Raw genomic sequence first — 22603 nt, 5'->3', positions numbered from 1 at the left:
AAATTATGTGCACCATAATACCATGGGGGTATTTTGGTTCTTTGGGTATTTTATTTATTCTTTATTTATGTATTTATGAGCAAGAGTAGAAATGTAATTAGGGATGTAACACTGTTCACGTGAACAGTATCGTAAATAGTATTTTTCCCCTTGTAATCTCTTTTATTATTATAAATGGAGAGCTTGATTGATCTCATTATTCATTCAAGCATTATTCCACAAACTTGTTTTCTTAACATGGCATCAAAGCCAAAATTTCTCGGATCTAAGTTTTCAAAACCCACCCCCTTCCTATCGTCTTTTCTTTCCTCCCCTTCTCTCGATTTCTTTTCTCTCCTTTTTTTCCTTTGCTTCTCCTCCTTTCCTAAGGGCAGCACTACCAAGGTGATCATATGATCTAGTTGCTGCCCTATTCCCACCTCTGTTTTTCCCCTTTATGAGATAATTTATTTGGTTCGATTGCTGCTGGTTCCTGTCTGCCATTTTTGGAGTTTCCAGAATTTTGAAGCCCTAGCCACTACCATTGATCAAGGCTGGTTTTCTACATATTGGACACTCATCTGCGATCTGGACCAGTTGCTCTCAAGCCTCTTTTGGTTGTTGAAGACCCCTCCTCCCAAATGATTCCTCTTTTTCAGGGTTTTCTAAAACCCTGATCATTATTGATTTTTGGGAATTGGGTTGTTTGTTGCTGTTTTTTTTATTGGAGCTTCTTCTCTTCATCAAGGACATCCTCTACAGATTCCTGGACAGATTCGATCAAGCTTCTTTATCAATTCTTTTTGGATCCCCATCACCACATCAATCTCCAATTTTGGGTTCTCTTCCAAAACCCTGACATTGTCGATCTCTGTGGAAGGGATCTCTACAGCTACTGATTTTTTGGGAGCTATTTTGCCCTTCATATTGGTCCACTCGACCTTGATTTCAGCTCTTGGTTTGGTGTAATTACTGGTTTTTCATTCTCCACAGCCTTGTTGCAACTATAGGTGACTCTGTTGATTCCACTGCAACTTCGAATCAACTTGGACATAAAAAATCAGATTATCATACTTTTCAGTCCAATCCCATCAAACTTGATGGTAGCAACTACCTATTGTGGTCTCGGTCAGCCTCTTTTGCTATTGCTGGCCGTGGTCTCACTGGCCACATTGATGGCACTGTTCCCATGCCTGCTGCCCCAGGTGCTGCCCTGACTCGCTGGCTTGCCAACAATGGTGTTCTCATGTCTTATTTGATTGGCTCTATGACTTCAGACATTGCACATGGATTCCTCCTTTTTAATACAGCTTCTCAGGTTTGGTCAGCCTGTAAGGAAACGTACGGACAGCTTGGTAATGATGCATAGGTCTATGAACTCAGGAAGAAAGTTCTTCATACTACTCAGGGGGACTTAACAGTCTCCAAATATTATGCTATTCTGTGCAACCTTTGGCAATAGTTAGACTACTTCTCTGATTACCAACCTAATAATGCTACTAATCTGGTTACCTATAAGAAACATGTGGATAAAATCAGGGTCTATGACTTCTTGGCTGGGTTGAATGTTGAGTATGACCCAATTCGTGTTCAAGTGTTGGGCCATTCCCCTTTTCCCATACTTGGGCAGTCTTATGCCTCGGTCTCCTCTAAAGAAAATCGTCGAGCTGCTATATTGCACTCTGCTGTCCCTGACAGATCAGCCCTCCAGACTACTGCACCGGCTCCTTCTACACTAGTTGGCACTCTCTCTGTGAGTGGTACTACTATCGGCACCATTACTTGTGAGCATTGTCATAAGCCTTATCACACCAAGGACAAATGTTGAAAACTTCATGGGAAGCCCGCTGACTTTGAGGCTAAACGGGTTGCCAAGCGAAAACCAAAAACCAAGGCCAATCACTCTGAGTCTGTCACTGCAGCCCCTACTACTAATACTGGCCTATCTCAGGAGGACTTACAGGCATTCCTACGTGTGCTAAAGTCTTCCACTGCTGCTGCCTCTACTACACCAACTACTGCCACTTCGTCTACTCCCTTAGGTTCACACTTTGCTCGGTCAGGTATTTCGTTTGGTGGTCATTGTGCCTCTGCAGTTTCCCATCCTTGGATCATTGATTCTGGAGCTACAGATCACATGATCTGGTCCTCTAGCCTCTTCCATTGTTATTCTCCTACCTCTGGGAAAGACAAAGTCAAGGTGGCTGATGGTTCCCTTTCCTCCTTTTCTAGAAAAGGAATCATTAACTGCACTCCTTCCCTTCCTTTGTCCAATGTTTTACATATTTCAAATTTTACTACTAACCTTCTTTCTATTAGCAGTATAACTCGTGATCTTAATTGCAAAGTAACCTTTTTTCCTTCCCATTATGTTTTTTAGGATCTGGACTCTAGGAAGACGATTGGATTGGGTAAAGTACTTGGTGGCCTGTACCTGCTTGACGATGGACGTCTCACTCCACCTCCATTACTATCACTACATCAGAATTCCCTAGTATCTTCTGAAATTTATCAGTGGCACTCTAGATTAGGTCACCCCCCTTAGGCATCTTAGCATCTTTATTTCCTACTTTGGTCAAACATTGTGATAAGATCGATTTCTTTTGTGAGGCTTGTGTTCTGGCCAAACAGACACGTTCAACTTATTCTATTTCTAATAAAAGGAGTTCTTCACTCTTTCAATTAGTACATTCTGATGTTTGGGGGCCCAGTCGTAAGACTTTAGTTTCTGGTCACCGTTGGTTTGTCTCTTTTATTGATTGTCATTCTAGACACACATGGGTTTATCGTTTACACACCAAAGGTCAAGTTTTTTCTTGTTTTCAGCATTTCCATAACTTAGTCAAAACTTAGTTCAATGCTACTCTCAAAGTCTTGAAAAGTGATAATGGGATTGAGTATACAGAGACTCAATTTTAGAAATACCTTGCTGATAATGGGATTATTCATCAGACAAGTTGTGTTGATACCCAAGCCTAAAATGGTGTAGCTGAAAGGAAGAACCGACACTTGTTGGAAGTGGCCAGGGCGTTGATGTTTTCGCACCATGTTCCCTCCCAATATTGGGGGATGCTATTCTTACTATAACCTATCTTATTAATCGGTTGCCTTCCCGTGTTCTTGACTCCCGTTGTCCGGCCGATATTTTACATGGAAATTCCACCTTTGTGGTTCCTCCCAAAGTTTTTGGTTGTGTGTGTTATGCCAGAGACACTAAACCTCATGGCAAATTTGATCCTCGTGGGTTAAGGTGTATTTTTTTGGATTACTCTTCAACCCAAAAAGGTTATAAGTGTTACCACCCTCCTTCTCATCGTACTATGGTCAGTATGGATGTGGTCTTTCATGAAAGTCTTGCCTATTATCAGTCTACACATCTTCAGGGGGTGAATTCTGGTTCCATTGAAGATGTACTTGTGTTTTCTCCCCTTGAAACTCCTCCTTTGGCTGCTGCCCAACCTCCTACCATTGCTGTCCAGCCTCCTACCGCTGTTGTCCAGCCTCCTTTGGATGCTGCCCAACCTCCTTTGGCTGCTGCCACTACAAAATATGTGTTTTTTAGCCGCGGTTTTTTCCGTGTCTACTGTTCCAAAAACCGTGGTAAAAGAGTTTTAACCACGGTTTTAAAACCGCGGCTCATCCGCGGCCAAATATAGTGCGTATTTGAAAAGTGGGCTATCGCCACGGTTTTTACATCCGCGCGTGTATTGTGTTTTTAGCCACGGTTTTCAAAAACTGTGCTTATAAAGGTGGTGGTACATCTACCCACTATTATGTTTTTAGCCACGGTTTTAGAAAATCGCGGTTTAATGAAATCATATTTTTTCTATTATTATTTTTTATAAACAATTAATTTTTAATTATACATTTACCTGCGGTTTTAAAAACCGTGGCTAAATGTTGATTTTTAATTAAAAAAAAAAGCCCCCAACCCACCCCTACCAACTCCGGTAGGGGCAGGTTTCTCCTCGGCACCACCCACCCCCTGTGGACCTCTCTGCCCCACGCCCTACATCGGCAGTCCCACCTAGCTCCTACCCTTGCATCCCTGTAGCAAACCCCTTGCCCCTCATTGCAGCACCCCACCCTGCTGCATAACCTCGTCCAACCACCACCGTACTTCATAATACCACCACCGCCTCTGCCCAGACTTTGCGCGCAGCTCCTGCCAAACAAATTGTAAAAAAAATGAATTAAAGAGTTAAGAGAGGTCAATAATTTAAAATAATAATTACCTAATTCTTCTTCTTCTTCTGCTGCTGCTACCCAACACCCTGTAAAACAAAAATGAATTTGAGAGTTAGATTTCTTCAACTTCAGGTAAACAATTAAAAAAAAAAAAAGAACTTACCTGATCTCCTCTTCTTCTTCTTCTTATTTTTTAACCCAACACCCTGTAAATAAAAACAAATTGAAAAGTTAGAGAGATAAGAAAAAAAAAAACTTACCTGATTTCTTCTCTTTTTCTTCTTCTTTGCAACACCCTGTAGAATAAAAACGAATTGAAGAGTTAGATATCTTCAACTTCAGGTCAATAATTAAACAAAAAAAATGAAAAACTTACATGATCTCTCCTTCTTCTTCTTTTTTAGCCCAACGCTCTGTAAATGAAAATTAATTGAAAAAGTTAGATAGAGATTAGAAAGCAAAAAAAAAAAAAACTAACTTGATTTCATCTTGTTCTTCTATTCGTTAAAAAAAGCTGAATAAATGAAGAAGATCAGAGGCGGGGAATGAGAGCGGGAAGTGAAAAGTCGAGCGGGATTTATTGAAATTTCACAAATAACCACGGTTTTATAAAACTACGGTAATAAATGCATATACGTGTTTATTTTTTATTGGCTTATTAACGTAACTTTTAGCCGCACTTGCATAAACCGTGGCAATATACATATATATGGCCATGGTTATACAAAACCGCAGCTACATATGCGTATATGGTCACAGTTTAAAATAAATGTGGCTATATATACAATAATAATCCAAGAGCATCCAACAAAATTCTATTAAATAATAAAATAAATATTTAACAAAAACCTTTATATATATAATTTTTTGTAAAAAAAATCCAAGAACTATCACAAATTAACTATTCCTTTATGAAAAATAATAAAATTGTAAAAATATTGCATAAAATGGATTATTATATTAAAATTAATTTGTGAAAATATAATAAAATAATAAAATTGTAAAAAATATAAAAAAATTCATGCACTAATAAAATTAAATTGATAACACAATATAAGTTTATTTTCGCACAATATATTTTAAAAAAATGATTAATAATCAAAACAAAAAGTATAGATATAACTTATAAATATGTATATCTTTTTTTATTTGGTAAAGTATAGATATATCTACAAAACAAAAAGATATATAATACATATATATATATATATATATATATATATATATATATATGTAAAATATTGCATAAAATGCATTATTATATTACAATAAATTTGTAAAAAATATACAAAAGTCCATGCACTATTAAAATTAATATCACAATATAAGTTTATTTTCATACAAGATATTTAAACAAAAAAAAAATGATGAATAATCAGAATCAAGTAGAATGAGCTCAAACCCTAGAAACAAAATCCTAAACCCTTCCACCGACTAATATCTCACAACCAAGGGTTCAAGACCTTGAAATTTTGAACAGCTTCTATTTTGAGGCTTGGCCGATAATGATATGGCCAAAAAATTGTGTGGGGACCATGGAAAATTGATAAACCTTGGTCTCAACTACTTATTTTTTAAAGTGGTATTTGATGACATTGAAATTGGATTTGTTATACCCGCACCTCGGATCATAATTAATTATTATTTCTCCCTCATGACGTGTAGATACCGCTGCCATGTATGCTGATGACCTGTTCTTGATGATGGTCAAACCCAGCTACAAAATTATTGACCATGGTACGGGTTTGCCTATGGAGGAAACTATCGGGGTCATGGGGGACAAACCATGACGTCTAAGAACTAAGTTCTAGCCTTTAATTTTATTTATTTACCCTTTCCCTTGATGCCCTCGAAGTGCGGGCCAAGGTTTGAACCTCCCGGGCTATTTTAGTTGGGTAGAAAATATTTTATTGGTGGGTCTCACTTACCTCAGGAAACATGTGAAGAGCTAAAGCTATATCATGTGGACCCCATTCTTTAATAATCTTATTTCCTATTTAGAACCAATGGGTTGACCCATTTAACTTAAAATAACCCATTTGACTTAATAACCCATCCAACCTTGTTGACCCATTTAACTTGGATTGACCCATTTGACTTGTGGGATCAAAAATGGGTTTTATTCTATTTTTTGCCCAACCAATTGGACCCATCCTTATTGGGTTCTTTTCTAATTAAAATCAATGGGTCGACCCATTTAACTTAAAGGACCCAAGGCCCATTTTCTATAAATAAGACAAAAGGGGGGGAGAAGCATTCATTCTCATTATTTCTCCTCCAACCAAAAACGTGGGAAGAAGGGAAAGAAGAGAAAGAAAGAAGAAAAGAGAGGAAAAGAAGGAAGGAGAAAAGGAGGAAGGAGAATGGAAAAGCTTGGCTGGAGGCTTGGAACCTCACCTTGTGGAGCCCTCAACGTGGAGCACCACTTCCTTGGGGTAGGTAAGCCATTAAAGCCTTCTCTCTTCTTCTATTTTGGGTTTTAGTATTTGGGAAATGGGAGAGATTCGATCTAGGGTTTATCTTGGAACCCAAAGATCGATTGAAACTCTTAGCTTTGGTTATTGTGGAGTTATTTCACTCCATGGCTTGCTCTAAAGCTCTCAATCTCATTTTATTTGAGAAACCTAGGGTTTCTACCCTATTTGAGTTATAGAATAGGATTCTCGTTGCTTTCCCTCTTGAGTCCTTGGGATTACATGGACCTAATGAGGTCATAGGACCCTACTGAACTTAGGGGGGAGCTTTCTTGAAGCCTCCTTACCCTCAAACCCCTTGGGGAAGGAACCCCTGATGAGAAACCTTTCCATTTTCGGTTCTGCGGGTGTGTGGTTTTACATATGATTTCAGTACCTACGAGAAACCACCCTGAAACCACTCTCCTGAGAAAGCTCTTTGTTAAGGTCGATTTTAGGTGTGATTTCATGTTCTGAGACAAACCACCCATAAAATCACACTGGGCAGAGACCTTCCTGAGCCCCTGGTTAGCTAGGATTTACATGTGGATTCAGGTTTTGGGCATGAGACCACCCATAAAACCACCCTGCTTCTGAAGAGAGACCTTTTGGGGATTATTTTCTTTACTTATTTAACCCTGTTCTCACTCTTTATTTAGGTTTAAAGTTCCCATCTTGTGGCATATTACTTAATCGCGGCGACAACTTGTAACTTCGAGACATAACTTATATTGTGAGTGGATTTGGTTTTTTGGGCTTGATATTATTATTGCATTGTATATTATGTCATCATTATAAATTATTAAGCATGCTTGCACATATTGTATACTTTTATATATGATTGTTATGATGTTGATTGGAGATGCTTTACTTTGACGGGTTACGGTGCCGGTGGGTGTCGGTGCCGGAACCCTGGATACTATAGATATTTATGAAGTAATTATGTTGAATGTCATGTTAAACTGTATGCGTCGTGCCATGATGGTAACCAGGCACTAAACCAGATGAAAAATTGATGCGCCCGGATTACCTCTCGGGACGATAGGACTTGCATGTAGTATATCTGCGGCTAGGATTTTGCACCCTTATGCTACGACCCTTACCAACAGGGGTTTAGATGTTGGGTAATCAGTACACCGGATTCTGTGGAGGGGGGAGAAGCCAGTCATGGTAGTATTGGTTATCGGGGTCTGCCCCTGGGTAGTTTTGGTGGCTTCAACCGGCGTAGGCCCCCTGGTGACAATTGAGGTTCATTGTGGCGATAAGTTAAGTGACCCACAGTGTTTCCTGAGTTGTCACAGTAGCATATACCTTTGACTTAGTTGTGATGATAGGTGAAAAATTTATTTAACATATGCATGCATCATTGGACTATGTGATCTGTGTGTTGTGCATCCCCATCTCCTCACTGGCTCAGTGGAGCTAACCCCCTCGTGTACACACTTTTTAGATTATGGTGCAGGTATAGAGGAGCCGGAAGCTATGTTTGAGGAACATAGCAATGGGTGCCCTTGTGACGATTGCGCCTACGGCGTGAGGATATTTGGGATTTGTCCCCCTTTTGTTATTTTAGGGCTTAAAACCCATGTATAAATATTTACTGTTATACCCTTGTTGATAGTTATTAGATGGTCATGGAAAATATATTAATTACAGTATTTATCATTTAGCCTTTGAACATCTTGTAACCATTTGATTTTACACGCTTTAGCAAAACTACTGATATTTTGGAATGTAATATTTCCTTTCCACACTCTGATATTATATTACTTTAATATTGGTTATGACTGTACGTTGGGACACTATGTCAGTGATCCTGGCAGTTTAATGGGATGACACGCGTCGTCCTAGTCACCCCTTGTATTGTTTATATTCCTTGTCTGGGAATAGGGGCGTGACAGGATTAATCAAAGTTCCAAATAAAAAAGATTCCACTTCGAGGGCTCTCATTGGCAAACATATATATATATATACATATATCTTTTTTTTAGTAAAATATAGATATATCTACAATAATATAATAAATATTTATATACATATACATAAATATCTATAAATACATTATATATATATATATATATTTTTGGTAAAGTATAGATATATCTACAAAACATGAAAAAATATATTTTGAAAATGGTATCTGATGACATTGAAATTAGGTTAATTAGATTTCCAAATTTTCCATTTTGAGGCCCTCATTGGCAGACATACAATATAATATAATTATTATATTAAATAATAATATAAAAATATATTATAAAAAGATTATATATATATATATATATATTTATTTATTTATTTATTTATATCTTCATACATATAACTTATAAATATGTATATCTTTTTTTATTTGATAAGGTATAGATATATCTACCAAACAAAACGATATATAATACATATATATATATATATATGTATAAATTTTTTTTGTAAAATATTGCATAAAATGCATTATTATATTACAATAAATTTGTAAAAAATATTCAAAAGTCCATGCACTATTAAAATTAATATCACAATATAAGTTTATTTTCATACAAGATATTTAAACAAAAAAAAATGATGAATAATCAGAATCAAGTAGAATGAGCTCAAACCCTAGAAACAAAATCCTAAACCCTTCCACCGACTAATATCTCACAACCAAGGGTTCAAGACCTTGAAATTTTGAGCAGCTTCTATTTTGAGGCTTGGCCGATAATGATATGGCCAAAAAATTGTGTGGGGACCATGGAAAATTGATAAACCTTGGTCTAAACTACCTATTTTTTAAAGTGGTATTTGATGACATTGAAATTGAATTAATCAAAGTTCCAAATAAAAAAGATTCCACTTCGAGGGCTCTCATTGGCAAACATATATATATATATCTTTTCTTTTAGTAAAATATAGATATATCTACAATAATATAATAAATATTTATATACATATACATAAATATCTATAAATACATTATATTTATATACATATACATAAATATCTATAAATACATTATATATATATATATATATATATATATATATATATATATATTTTATAATATATTTTATAGAAGTAATATTTATATAATATAATGTATATATATAGGCATATGTGTATGTGTGTGTGTAAATCTTTTTTTTTTTTTTTTTTGTGGTAAAATATAGATATATCTACAAAACATGAAAAAATATATTTTGAAAATGGTATCTGATAACATTGAAATCAGGTTAATTAGATTTCCAAATTTTTCATTTTGAGGCCCTCATTGGTAGACATATAATATAATATAATTATTATATTAAATAATAATATAAAAATATATTATAAAAATATATATATATATATATATATTTATTTATTTATTTATTTATTTATTTATATCTTCATACATATAGCTTATAAATGTGTATATCTTTTTTTATTTGATAAGGTATAGATATATCTATCAAACAAAAAGATATATAATACATATATATATATATATATATCTTTTTTTCAATAAAGTAGGGAATATGTACAAAACAAAAAGATATACATACATACATACATATATACACATTAATTATATTATATGATATATAATATATTATATACATTATAAATATATATATAATATAAAAGTACATATGTAGTTATATAAAATAACATTTCATATATATGTAAAAATATTTCATATACCTACTATAAAGATATATAGTAATAATATAAATACTATATTTATGATATAACTACTATATTTATGACCACAGTTTTTAGCAAAGTGTGGTTACAAGAATGGTGAATGCCCACGGTTTAAGAAAACCGTGGCTAAATGAATGTACATCACCACGGTTGATGTCAACCCCAGGTAAAGATGTAGTAAATAACTACGGTTTACAACAACCGTGGCTAAATGACTAGTTAATGGCCATGGTTTGGCAAAATTGCGTCTAACAACATTGTCACTGACTACGGTTCCAAATAACTGACTCTAAATATATGTATTGTACCACGGTTTTAGAAAACTGCAGCAATAGAAAAGTATATGATCACGGTTAAGTAGAACCGTGAATAAAAAGGTATCTTTTGCCACGGGTTTTGAAAACGGCGGCTAAAATTACATCTTTTGCCGCGGTTCTTAAAAATCGCTTGTAAAATCTTATCTTTCACCATGGTTCTCGGCAACCGTGGCTAAAGACCTCCGACCAAGTGTGATTTTTGGGCATTTTTTTTGTAGTGTGCCTAGCCTCCTTTGGCTACTGCCCAACCTCCTTTGGTTGCTGTCCCTTCATATGTACGGACTCCTTTACAGGGGGGGTGTAGGAAATAATGGTGGATCATTGTCAGGGGGAGTTGACTCCAGTCCAGAGAACCATCAGTGAATTTCAAAAGAGAATTGACAACTCTAATATCATCACCTACAAGAGTCAAGAGACACTCCGACAGAGGGCAACATCAATCCACTGTGGCACCAATACCTATCCAATTGCCGATCCAGAAGTCAGATCCTCCTCCTCCTTGTGGTGAGACCTCTCCTTCCGATCTACCTATTGCTCATCGAAAAGGTACTAGGACTTGCACTATGCATCCCATTTCTCACTTTGTTTCTTATAGTTCTCTTTCTCCATCTTTTCGTGCATTTGTGTCTTCTCTTTCTTCTATTTCTATTCCTAAAAACTGGCAGGAAGCATATACAGATAGAAAGTAGAAGGCAACTATGTTGGAAGAAATGAGAGCCTTAGAAAAAAACAACACTTGGGATCTTGTAACCCTCCCTCCAGGACAAAACCCAGTGGGATATAAGTGGGTGTTTGTGGTCAAACAAAAGATTGATGGGTCTGTGGATCAGTATAAGACACATTTGGTTGCAAAGGGCTTCACCCAAACATATGGGATTGACTATCAGGAGACTTTTGCCCTTGTTGTAAAATTGAATACAGTTCGGGTTTTACTATCGTGTGCAGTTAATCTTGGATGGGATCTCCAACAGTTGGATGTGAAGAATGCCTTCCTAAATGGGCAACTTTGTGAGGAGGTATACATGGATATTCCACCAGATTTTTCTTCTGACAATAATAAAGGCAAGATGTGCAAATTAAAGTGAGCATTGTATAGGCTGAAGCAGTCACCTCGAGCATGGTTTGGTCGGTTCCACAAGGCAATGACATCTATTGGCTACAAGCAAAGTAATGTTGATCATACTCTCTTCATAAAGAGGGCTGGTGAGAAGCTCACTATTCTTATAGTGCATGTGGATGACATCGTGGCTATAGGCAATGATGGGGATGAGATCAGTCGGTTGAAGAGGTTTCTTGGGCAGGAATTCGAGATTAAAGATCTAGGGCTGCTACGGTACTTTCTTAGGATTGAGGTTGCTAGATCTTCTAAAGGCATCTTTCTCTCGCAAAGGAAGTATGTCCTAGACTTGTTGGTTGAAACTGGTCTGTTAGGATGTCACCCTTCAGATACTCCTATGGAGGCTACTGTTCGTCTCAAAGAAAAGGAGGGTGAACCTGTTGATAAAGGCCGATACGAACGCCTAGTGGGAAAGCTGATTTATTTCTCGCACACTCGTCCAGATATTGCTGTTGCTGTGAGTACTGTGAGTCAATTCATGCATGATCCCTATTCTTCTCACATGGAGGCTTTTCTTCGGATTCTCCACTACTTGAAGTCAGCTCCTGGAAAAGGCATTCTTCTGTCTCCTAATAGTAACCTATAGGTAGAGGCGTATACCGTTGCTGACTGGGCTGGTTCTGCAGATCAAAAGTCTATCTCTGGGTACGGTTCTTTTATAGGAGGCAATTTGGTCACTTGGTGTAGCAAGAAGCAGAATGTGGTGGCTCGTTCTGGTGCTAAAGCCGAGTTTCGGGCTATGGCACAGGACATTTATGAGTTACTTTGGTTGAAAGGCTTGCTACAAGATCTTGGTGTTCCTGTTCATCTTCCCATGATGTTATACTGTGATAACAAAGCTGCAATCAACATTGCACACAACCCGGTACAACATGATCGCAATAAACATGTTGAAGTGGACAAACATTTCATCAAGGAAAAGTCAGAAGAAGGGTCGATTTGTGTTCCCTTTGTGAAGTCTGCTGATCAGGTTGCTGATATCTTCACTAAGGGATTATTTGGGAAATTGTTCCATCCCATTCTAGTCAAGTTGGGCATGATTGATATATTTACACCAACTTGAGGGGAAGTGTTAAATTATGTACACCAGAATACATGGGGGTATTCTGGTCTTTGGGTATTTTATTTAGTATTTATTTATGTATTTATGAGCAAGGGTAGAAATGTAATTAGGGCTGTAACATTGTTCATGTGAACAGTGTCATGAATAGTGTTTTTCCCCTTGTAATCCCTTTTATTATTATAAATAGAGAGCTTGACTGATCTCATTATTCATTCAAGCATTATTCCACAAACCTGTTTTGTTAACACACACTGACCCATCATTGTTCATTTACAAACAGGGCATTGTCTCTACTTATGTTTTGGTTTATGTTGATGATATTTTGGTGACAGGTAATCAGGCCAACCATATTACCACTCCATTAGCCCAACTGGCAGCTGAATTCTCCATCAAGGACCTTGGCCTTCTTAGCTTTTTCCTTGGTGATGAAATCGTGTACAAACCCACGAGAGTGCTCCTATCTCAGTCCTGGTATATCTCTAATCTATTACAATGTGCCGGCATGTCTGATTGTAAACTTGTCTCTACTCCCATGGCTACCACAGTTCCAGCATTTGATGCAAGGGGTGCTCTCATGGCCGACCCCACCAAGTATCGCTCTATTGTTGGTGCGCTTCAGTATATTACTTTAACTCGGCCGGATGTCTGCTTCCCTGTTAACCGGGTCTACCAGTATATGCATGCTCCATCTGAGAAACATTGGACCATGGTCAAACGGATTCTTTGATATTTACAAGGCACCAAGGATCATGGCTTATTTTTCTCTAAATCCAGCTCTTTCCAATTATAGGCTTTCTCTGATGCTGACTAGGTTGGTGATAGCTTTGATCACAAATCTACAAGTGGTTATGCTATTTACATGGGTCCTAATCTTATCTCATGGGTCTCCAAGAAATAGAAGATAGTGGCCTGCTATTAATATAGTAGTTAGTGGGTGTGTCTTAAAATATAGGCAAACGTCACGGGATGGTGTTGATAATTTCTCTATTATTAAATATCAAGACCAATACACGAGGTATTACAAATGCATTCTTCGCCTTAAGAAAGATTATGAGATCATCAGCAAAAACAAGATGTCACAACTTGGTGGACTTACATTTCGGGAAAGTCTCAATCAGAAGAGTAAAGAGGAAAAGCGACATGGGGCATCCTTAACGAATCCCGATTAAACTAGAGAAATATCCATTAGGGCTGCCATTAATCAAAACAGAGACCTTTGCCATAAAAATGCACGTGTACACCAAGGTCACAATCTTTAGATAGGAAATCTCATAAAATTACGTGCTTTATAATCCAAAGAATGGATTGACTAATGGTAATAGTTTACCAAAAAAAAAAAACAGATTGACTAATGGTAAAGTCGTTGCTTCTTAAGTAATAAAACTAGATCTGGGAGTCAAGATTTATCACAAGTTGTTAACTACATTAAGTTCTGTTAGTTGATTCTCTCTTCCTCTCCCCAACCTTGAACCTTGGACCAATGGCTGCACATATATTAAAGAAACCAGTGAGGCTATCAAGAGAGTGGTTGTTAGTTGATTCTTATGTACAATAATAGCACCAGTCCACATTTAGCTCATAGATAGTATTTATTTATCATTTAATCAATACTTTTCTCTTAAAAAAAAGTAGGTAGTCAATAAACCGATTGCATTAATTAATAGTCTTCTTTTTAATAAAAAAAGTAGGTAATCAATAAACCGATTGCATTAATTAATAGTCTTCTTTTTCAAAAAAATTAGGTGTTCAATAAACCGATTGCATTATCTAATAGTCTTCTTTTTCAAAAAAACAGTAGGTAGTCCATTGTGGCCTCTTCGTGTAATTGGAAATTGGAATGGAGACATATATGCGACTCAAAAGGCTATGTTTTGGGACGACCACACACAGGAAGGGCAAAATCACTAGCCCACCCGTCGTGAAATGAAAAATACCATTTTTGTTGGATGCTTTTGCATGTGTTCTTATTGATCTCCACATTGATGCAACACCCCTGGCAATGATCCCCATCCCTATTTTATGCCCCTGGCCCTGTATGCACTCTCATTGACCCTGTGATGGTGCAGGCCACGCCTTGACAACGATCTCCTTCACATACAATGGGTGAAATGACTGTTTTGTCCCTCCCATTGGATGCCCTTGCATGCCCCCTCATTGCCCCCACGTTGGTGCTCGAGCTACACAGCCAAGCAGTAAACCCTTCCCCTTGTTTAGTAAATTAAGGGAAAAAGAACACTGTTTGGTTACGCGTCCCTACGCCAAACATAAGGGGTTGCGAAATGACCACCCCACCCCATCTTGGATGCCTACGCACGCACTCCCATTGGCCCCCTCACGAGCGTTGGATGCAGCATTTTCTGTTACGTGCTTAGGTGGGTGCTTAGGTGGCATGTGGGATAATTTATTTATTATTATATTTTATTTGTTTAGTAGTAGTAGAGGTGGGTTGAGTCGTGGAGTGATGGAGTGGTGGTAGAAGTTATGAGATGAGTTTAGAAGTTATAAGTGTATGTATGTGAGGGTAGGATAACTACTTGAGATTAGGATAGTGGGATTAGGATAACTCTTGGTTGTAACGGTTGCTATGCAACCTATTTAATCTCCTTTTGAATATTAAAAGGCAGCTAATTACGTGATTATATCTAACTTCTCTGTGAGAAAGAGGTTTGGCACCTCCTAATCAGCCTATTCGTTCCTTATTCATCTCTTATTATCTATTTCTTCTCACCTTCTTCTCATCTTCAAGATAGCGAGGGAAAACTCTGCACATACCATTTTCTCTCCTATTAATTAATTTGCATAGTATATTTGAGCCTAGAAGAGCTCCTCGGCAACTGGGTGGCTAGTCTATCTTAAAATAAAAAGAATGGAGATCAAAAGAGAACCAGACCACCATTACCAAAAATGGGTTTAAAATCCGTTTAAAATTCCATTCTCATTTGTTGAAGTCTGAAACACGTTTTGCCATATGCCTCTCAAATGAATGGAAAAAAACACATACTTTTGTCTTCCGCTTTTTTAACACATTTGTATTTGTTTGAAACTAAAGAAATGCCACGTGTAATAAGATAGGCAAACAGCTTGCCTTTTACACAACGATCTACCACATTTGGAGCGAGCACAATCTTAGAAGATGGACCACCAATTCCAGGACATTTGTTCAAATTTGGGAAGCCATCTCTTTTGAGATTAGAACCACCAAGGCCTCTCAATTTGTGGGGCCTTGGGTGGAGTTTCCAAGGAATCATCACATTGTCAATTCTTGGAACCTCTATATCCACTCTTAAATGGATAGCCTTGTGTATATTCTTCTCTTTTTCTTTTCAGTTTTGCTTCCTCGCTTGGGGTTATTCTTGTGATCTTTGGGCTTATCGAATACATATTTATTCACCTCAAAATAAAAGGGCCATATGTATCCTATGTGCGATTCATGTGTACAGAGTATATATCGATAAGGGAGCATACAAATCCTACTTTCATGTGAGACGTGTCCTAATTAATATATGATCATATCATATCAATTGTTTATGCATGAAACAATTCCCTATGCAAAAACTACTAGCCCTTTCATTTCATGTTTTTAGTATTATTGTTTTTCATAAAACTTATAATGAGTTATGAAATATAAATATGGATTAATATTGTTGCCCCCAATTGCTCCGCCACTGGGTTGGTCACTATCAAATTTAAACGCAACATAAGATATTTTGGTATCGTAAACTGAATGATATTGTCGAGTCCAGTTCCTCTACAAGTACATGCAGGTGCACATACATGCGAAAGGTAACCACCTGCCCTATTTTTGCCATTTACAAGGAAATGAGGGGTATTAATGGAAACAAAAAGGACAAATGGTTACCTCCCACATGTATGTTCACTTTCACGTACGTGCAAATGATCTATTCTCGATATTGTCAACCCCAACCCTCGTCGTATGCAACTTCTAAGAACTCTCAATGAAGTACACTTCTTCCGAATTTGAGGACTACAGCTACGGGCCCGAATTTGTAGTCAAAGATTTCCCATGCCGCAATGTACCACATGATCACCCTCTTATTTGTGTTAGTAATTGGTTTCTCTTTCTTTCTCATGATCAAATGGGATTCGTTAATGTGGATAATATAATGTTTCAGTTCGTCATGATTTTCCATGTTGCAATGTACCACATGATCAACCTCTTATATGTGTTTTTCAATTGGTTTCTCTTTCTTTCTCATGATCATATGGATTTCATTCATGGGAATAATATAATTTTCCATTTCGTCATTGATGTGGCGTGAGAGATTCTTTTCATACTGGCATAAATAACCCTCTCCCATTTTTTAAATAAATGATTAAAAAACACCCACAAAATATCGCCAACGCAGAAATTTTTTACCATGAACTTGCTTAGTGTTTTTGGATAAACATAAGTTAGGTGTTGATATGTATAGCAAACAAATTGAGACAAAATCTTATCTTTATATCTTTGTACTTAGATGCATGGATTGTAATGCTACTTCACTTTAGGAGAGCTTTTGTATAACTACGACTTATAAATGTGTACGTGCTTCCCCTCCTTCCATGTGTCCTTACTCCTAAATTGAGTCACCCGGTTTTTTCCTCATAAACAATGTTCCACTAAAGAAGTTCGGTTCCTCTGTACGTATGTGTATGTGCAGGTGCACGTATGTGATTGGCTTTGAGATGTATGTTCACCTGCTCGTACGCGCAGATGATCATTGCATGTTCACACAAAAGCAAGTCCATTCTTAAATGTACGTACACGATACACGGTTGTGCTTTCAACTGTTAAATGGAGGAGTGAGTGTGTTATTACACTTCTATCCTCCACTCCTATCTAGTGGTTGAAAGGCACGACTGTGTATGCACATGGTCATACTTAAAAACTAAGGGTGTTAAATGGTACGATTTGATTCAGTTCACAGTACTAAAGGTAAAAACCAAAATTGAGCCATTTATTAAACAGTTTCATATAATTAAATCAAAATCCAAAAGATTATTAAACAGTTATATGGTTCCTAAATGGTTTCATAGAAAATGCCGCTCTAAAAACATGCTCTTATAAAAAAAGTCATAACCTATAATTTAATATAAACTTACTCTCAAATAAAAAAATATAAATAATTATTTAATATATACTTATTCCATCTTTTTAAAATTTGGATTACTATTTTTAGAAAAACATAAACAATTTCATCAATGTGGGGAAAGACCACGAGGATATTGAAGATTCAAACCCTTAATCAGGTTTAATCAACTTTAACGGTTAAAATGGTTAAAACAAAAATCGAACCATTATTTAAATGATCTTATTTTTCAAATCAAAATTGAAAAATATTTATTAAATAGTTTCAAAATTCCAATGTAAATGGCTCGGATTTGGTTTCGTCTGGATTTAACACCCTTAGATAAGAGAATGGATCATCTATATGTATATGCAGGTGAACATATATATGAGAGATAACCACTTATCCTTTTTGTTTCCATTAATACGCTTCTTCCTCTTGTAAATGACAAAAATGGGATTACTTGTCCTTTTTTCATTTTAAAATTATATGAAGTACAACGACAAGGCAAGTGGGGTGGTGAGTTGAAGGTTCTGCAAGGCCGTGATGTTGGCGGTTTTATTGTAACCTTGTTGTAAATACAAAGTCAAAAAGTCATAATTTCATTGCGTGGTCTAAGCTTCCCTTCGTAGTTCTATAAAAGCCCATGCATGGGCTTTGGTGTTTCATCATCGCTTGCTTTAGCTTTCCCTACTCCTTGCTTCGACTCTAATTAATCTCTGTTCATAATTGCACCCTTACGTTCAACTCAACTTAGTTCACAAGAGAGAGAGAGAGAGAAGTAATGGAATCTGTTGGTCGAGAAATTTACGAAGTGCAACGCGCTCAAGGTCCAGCCATGGTTCTGGCAATTGGCACGGCAAATCCATCCCTCTATACCTACATGACTGACTTCCCCGACTTCGTATTCAAAATCACAAAGAACGAGGATAAGCCTGAATTGAAGGAGAAGTTGAAACGAATTTGTAAGTATATTAGTAGTTGATGTTTATATATAACTTCCTTATTTGGTAGAGCAAACTACCATGAAGTCTTAAGCACAACAATAGAAGGCAACAAACTCTACTCTCTCGAATTTTCATCTTCTCAAGTGCAGCCCAGTGCACTTTTAAAGTCCTTTAAAGTGTATTGGACGGTGGTCACTGCATTTGGGTGGATAAAATTCCTAGTCTCAAGTGTGGTGTACCATTCGATGCACTTTAAAGGTTTGGGAGGATAAAAATTCCTCTCTGAGTTCTGATTTGTTGAAATAGTATGAAGAATATGTGTCATTTATTGTTTAGATGCCCATTCTCTTTGAAGTTATGGAAAAAGGGTTCTGAGAAGGTATTGGCCGGGATGTTAGGAGAAGAATTGGTGATTTTGATTGTGAATGGAAGTGGATTAAGAAGACCTTTAATAGGAAGGATATCTCGGATCTTGTAGGCAAGTTTGCTTTTGGTGCCACCATATATCATATCACATTTGGATAGAAAGAAATTAATATTAGATGCTAGGGTTGGAGTTCTAGAACTCTTCATTAAATCTGGGATTCTATTACTTTTGAAGTTCGTGGAAAGGTCCTGAGTCCTAGCTAGTTTGTCCCCCCTTGAGCTGTCTCCCTCCCTCCCCCTTTTTTTTTGTTTTTTTTGTGGGTTGTATAGTCCTGTCCCTGTCTCTATGTTTCATTGTCGTTGTATTTTTTCTGTCATTTTATGTATATTCATTCAACACCCCTCCCCCCCCCCCCCCCCAAAAAAAAAACCTATTTCTTTAAAATTTGGGCCCAATTACCCTTGATTTTATTTTTTCAAGAATTATATTATAAGAAATCTAGAGGACAGACCTCTGCGCAATGGTAAGGTTGTTCTATTGTGATTTGATGGTTGTGGGTTCGAGTCTGAAAACCTCTCGATCTGCGAAACAGGGATGAGGCTGCAGTCATTATGATACTCCCCAAGGATCTTTGTCCCCTCTAGTTCCCAGCGAGGCCGAGTTCCCCCAGTGCCTGTAATAAGGGGGGGGGAATGACCATCCTACCCCAGCTCCGGGTGGGGTTCACCCCACCTTAGTACAGGCACTGGGGGAACTAGGCCGAGCAGGGAACTGGAGGAGATTATTTTCCTACTCCCCAAACCCCATAGTAGCGAGAGCAGGAAAATTATCTCCTTCAGTTCCCTGCCTGGCCCAGTTCCCCAGTGCCTCTAATAAGGGGGGGGGGTGGACCCCACCCGGGCAGAGTGTTCGGGCATGGGTAGGGTGATCATTGCGCCCCCCTTGTTAGAGGCACTGGGGAACTAGGCCGAGCAAGGAATTGAAGGGAATAAAGATCCGGCGGAAGCCTCGTTGCACTAGATACACTTTCTTTTCTGTACTATAAAAAAATCCATGACCTGAAATATGGTAATCCAAAAGGATCTCGGACATGTACCTTTCTCAGCTTATTTTTGGCTAAGATAAAAAATATATAGTGTAAGTATCCTTTTTTTTTTTCGGTAAGAGGAGAATTATATATTATTATCTCGTGAACAACGCAAGCCATTTGAAGTACAAAGGTACAAAGGTACAAAGGTATAAAGGTCAGATAACCAAGGAATGGATAGCACCAGTAGTATATATATTTTTTTGTGCAAGTGTACTTTCATAGCACCTATAGTATTTATTAATTTTGGAGGCATTAAGCCCATTGCTATCAAGTTTGACCCCACAAAGAAAAACTCCATATAGAATTTAGGGAAAAAATTCTCACTCCCATGAGTCTGTCTCTCTTCTCCCTATGTGAAAAGACACCTCTGTCTTCTTGTTTTAATGAGGAGAGAGATAGACACATGGGAGTGCTGGCGTAGGCCACACTCCCGTATAGAAAACTGCTTCCCTAAAATTAATTAGTGGCCACCATATATATACTATTTTACTTATCTAATTAAGTTTCTTTACAGGTGACAAATCCAAGATAAAAAAACGCCACACTTTCTTGACTGAGGAAATCATCAATGAAAACCCTGATTTAGCTAATCCCAACGTTGCATCACTAGACATACGCCAAGATATTATGGTGGTTGAGGTACCCAAGTTGGCCATGGAACCTGCAACCAAAGCAATCCAAGAATGGGGTCAGCCGAAATCAAAGATAACTCATCTTGTATTCACTACCATGTGTGGCATCGATGCACCCGGGGCTGATTTCCAGCTTGTAAAGCTCTTAGGCCTTTCATCGAACATCAAACGTGTAATGATGTATCATCTAGGTTGCTTTGGTGCTGCCACTGCTATTCGTGTTGCTAAGGACCTTGCAGAGAACAATAAAGGTGCTCGTGTCTTGGTTGTTTGTGCAGAGATAAACTCTGTGAATGGGTTTAAGGCACCAAATGAAACTGACTTGGATTCCCTACTAGGGTTGGCCCTCTTCTCCGATGGTGCAGCAGCTTTGATAATTGGTGTAGAGCCTGATATGTCAGTGGGTGAGCGCCCATTGTATGAACTTGTCACAGCTGATTCAAGGATTCTTCCAGACTCTGAAGATATGGTAGCAGCTCACTTGCGTCAAACTGGTCTTTCAATCCGTTTAGCTAAGGATTTGGCTCCAACTATCTCTAATAATATTGAGAAATGCTTAGTGGAAGGATTTGGTAAGATTGGTATTACTGATTGGAACTCTATTTTTTGGGTGGTCCACCCTGGTGGTCCAGCAATTTTAGATATGATTCAAGCTACTGTAGGATTGAAGAAGGAGAAATTGGAAGCATCAAGGAAAGTGTTGACTGAGTATGGTAACATGTCAAGCCCTACATTATTGTTCATTATGGATGAGATGAGGAAGAAATCACTGGAGGAAGGGAAAGCCACAACTGGTGAAGGGTTTGATTGGGGTGTACTGTTAGGGTTTGGACCAGGTTTGACTGTGGAGATGATTATCTTACGTAGTATTCCTATAAATGTTTTAGCATCAGCTCATTGATAAGATAATGAGTTCTGCTCTACAGATGATATGATTGTCTTACGTAGTATTCCTAATGTGTCTTACGCAGTATTCCCAATAAAGGCTCATGAAGGCCTTGTTTGATCTTAAGTTATTTTTATGTTGTACTTTTGTTTATGCTCCTTTCAATAAAATGCAACCTTGAATTTACTAGCTAAACTATATGGACTTCTACAACAGTGGAAACATGTTGCAAAAGCTAAAATCATTCTCGAAGATGTTTGATGCTACAATAGAGACCTATGCTCTCTTCATCATACTACTGATCAGACGTGTTTGCCAAGAAACTTAATTAACCTTTATTTTGAATTAGCTGATGAAGCTGCTAATTTTACTAGTATTAGATTTAACTGGAGTAGTAACAAACTTTTTTATAGCAAGGTTAGAAGTACTGCCCTCTCAACTCTCAAAAATCATTGTACTCTGTCGGTCCCTAACCCTTTTGTAAATTCCAATCTTTAAGCAATATATTTTCTTTTCCATCAGAAAAAATAAACCTTGAATTTATTAAAATTATTTTTTTTTTGGTTAAACAAAGCGTTACTGATAAGAACATGTAGTACATATGGATTTCTAATTACAAGTTTCAAGAAGCCATAGAGTGGAAATGAGCCAAACAATCATATACCTCAATGATCGGGTCCTCCTAACAAGGGAAACAGCCAAACTATTTCCTCCCTTGAAATAAAACCAAAAGTACATGATTCTAAACTGGATGTCAATTGAATAAAATCCTGGATAGTAGAAATCATTGATATTGACGGGTCAAAGTAATCGCCGATGAGGATAAAGATCA

The 22603-nt window shown here is 37.3% G+C and overlaps 1 protein-coding gene across 1 annotated transcript; it reads left to right on the top strand.

Annotated features, from left to right (window-relative positions):
* The first annotated feature begins 18633 nt into the window (after positions 1–18633).
* Positions 18634–21802, top strand: LOC122662841 (chalcone synthase 2-like). Its single transcript, XM_043858549.1, has 2 exons — positions 18634–18814; positions 20768–21802. Exons 1-2 carry the CDS (start codon positions 18634–18636, stop codon positions 21784–21786), a joined length of 1200 nt encoding a protein of 399 aa, XP_043714484.1. The 3' UTR covers positions 21787–21802.
* The last annotated feature ends 801 nt before the right edge of the window (positions 21803–22603 follow it).

The sequence above is a fragment of the Telopea speciosissima genome, chromosome 5 (genome assembly GCF_018873765.1).
Source record: "Telopea speciosissima isolate NSW1024214 ecotype Mountain lineage chromosome 5, Tspe_v1, whole genome shotgun sequence".
Lineage (NCBI taxonomy): Eukaryota > Viridiplantae > Streptophyta > Magnoliopsida > Proteales > Proteaceae > Telopea > Telopea speciosissima.
This window is presented reverse-complemented; position numbering and strand designations above follow the sequence as displayed.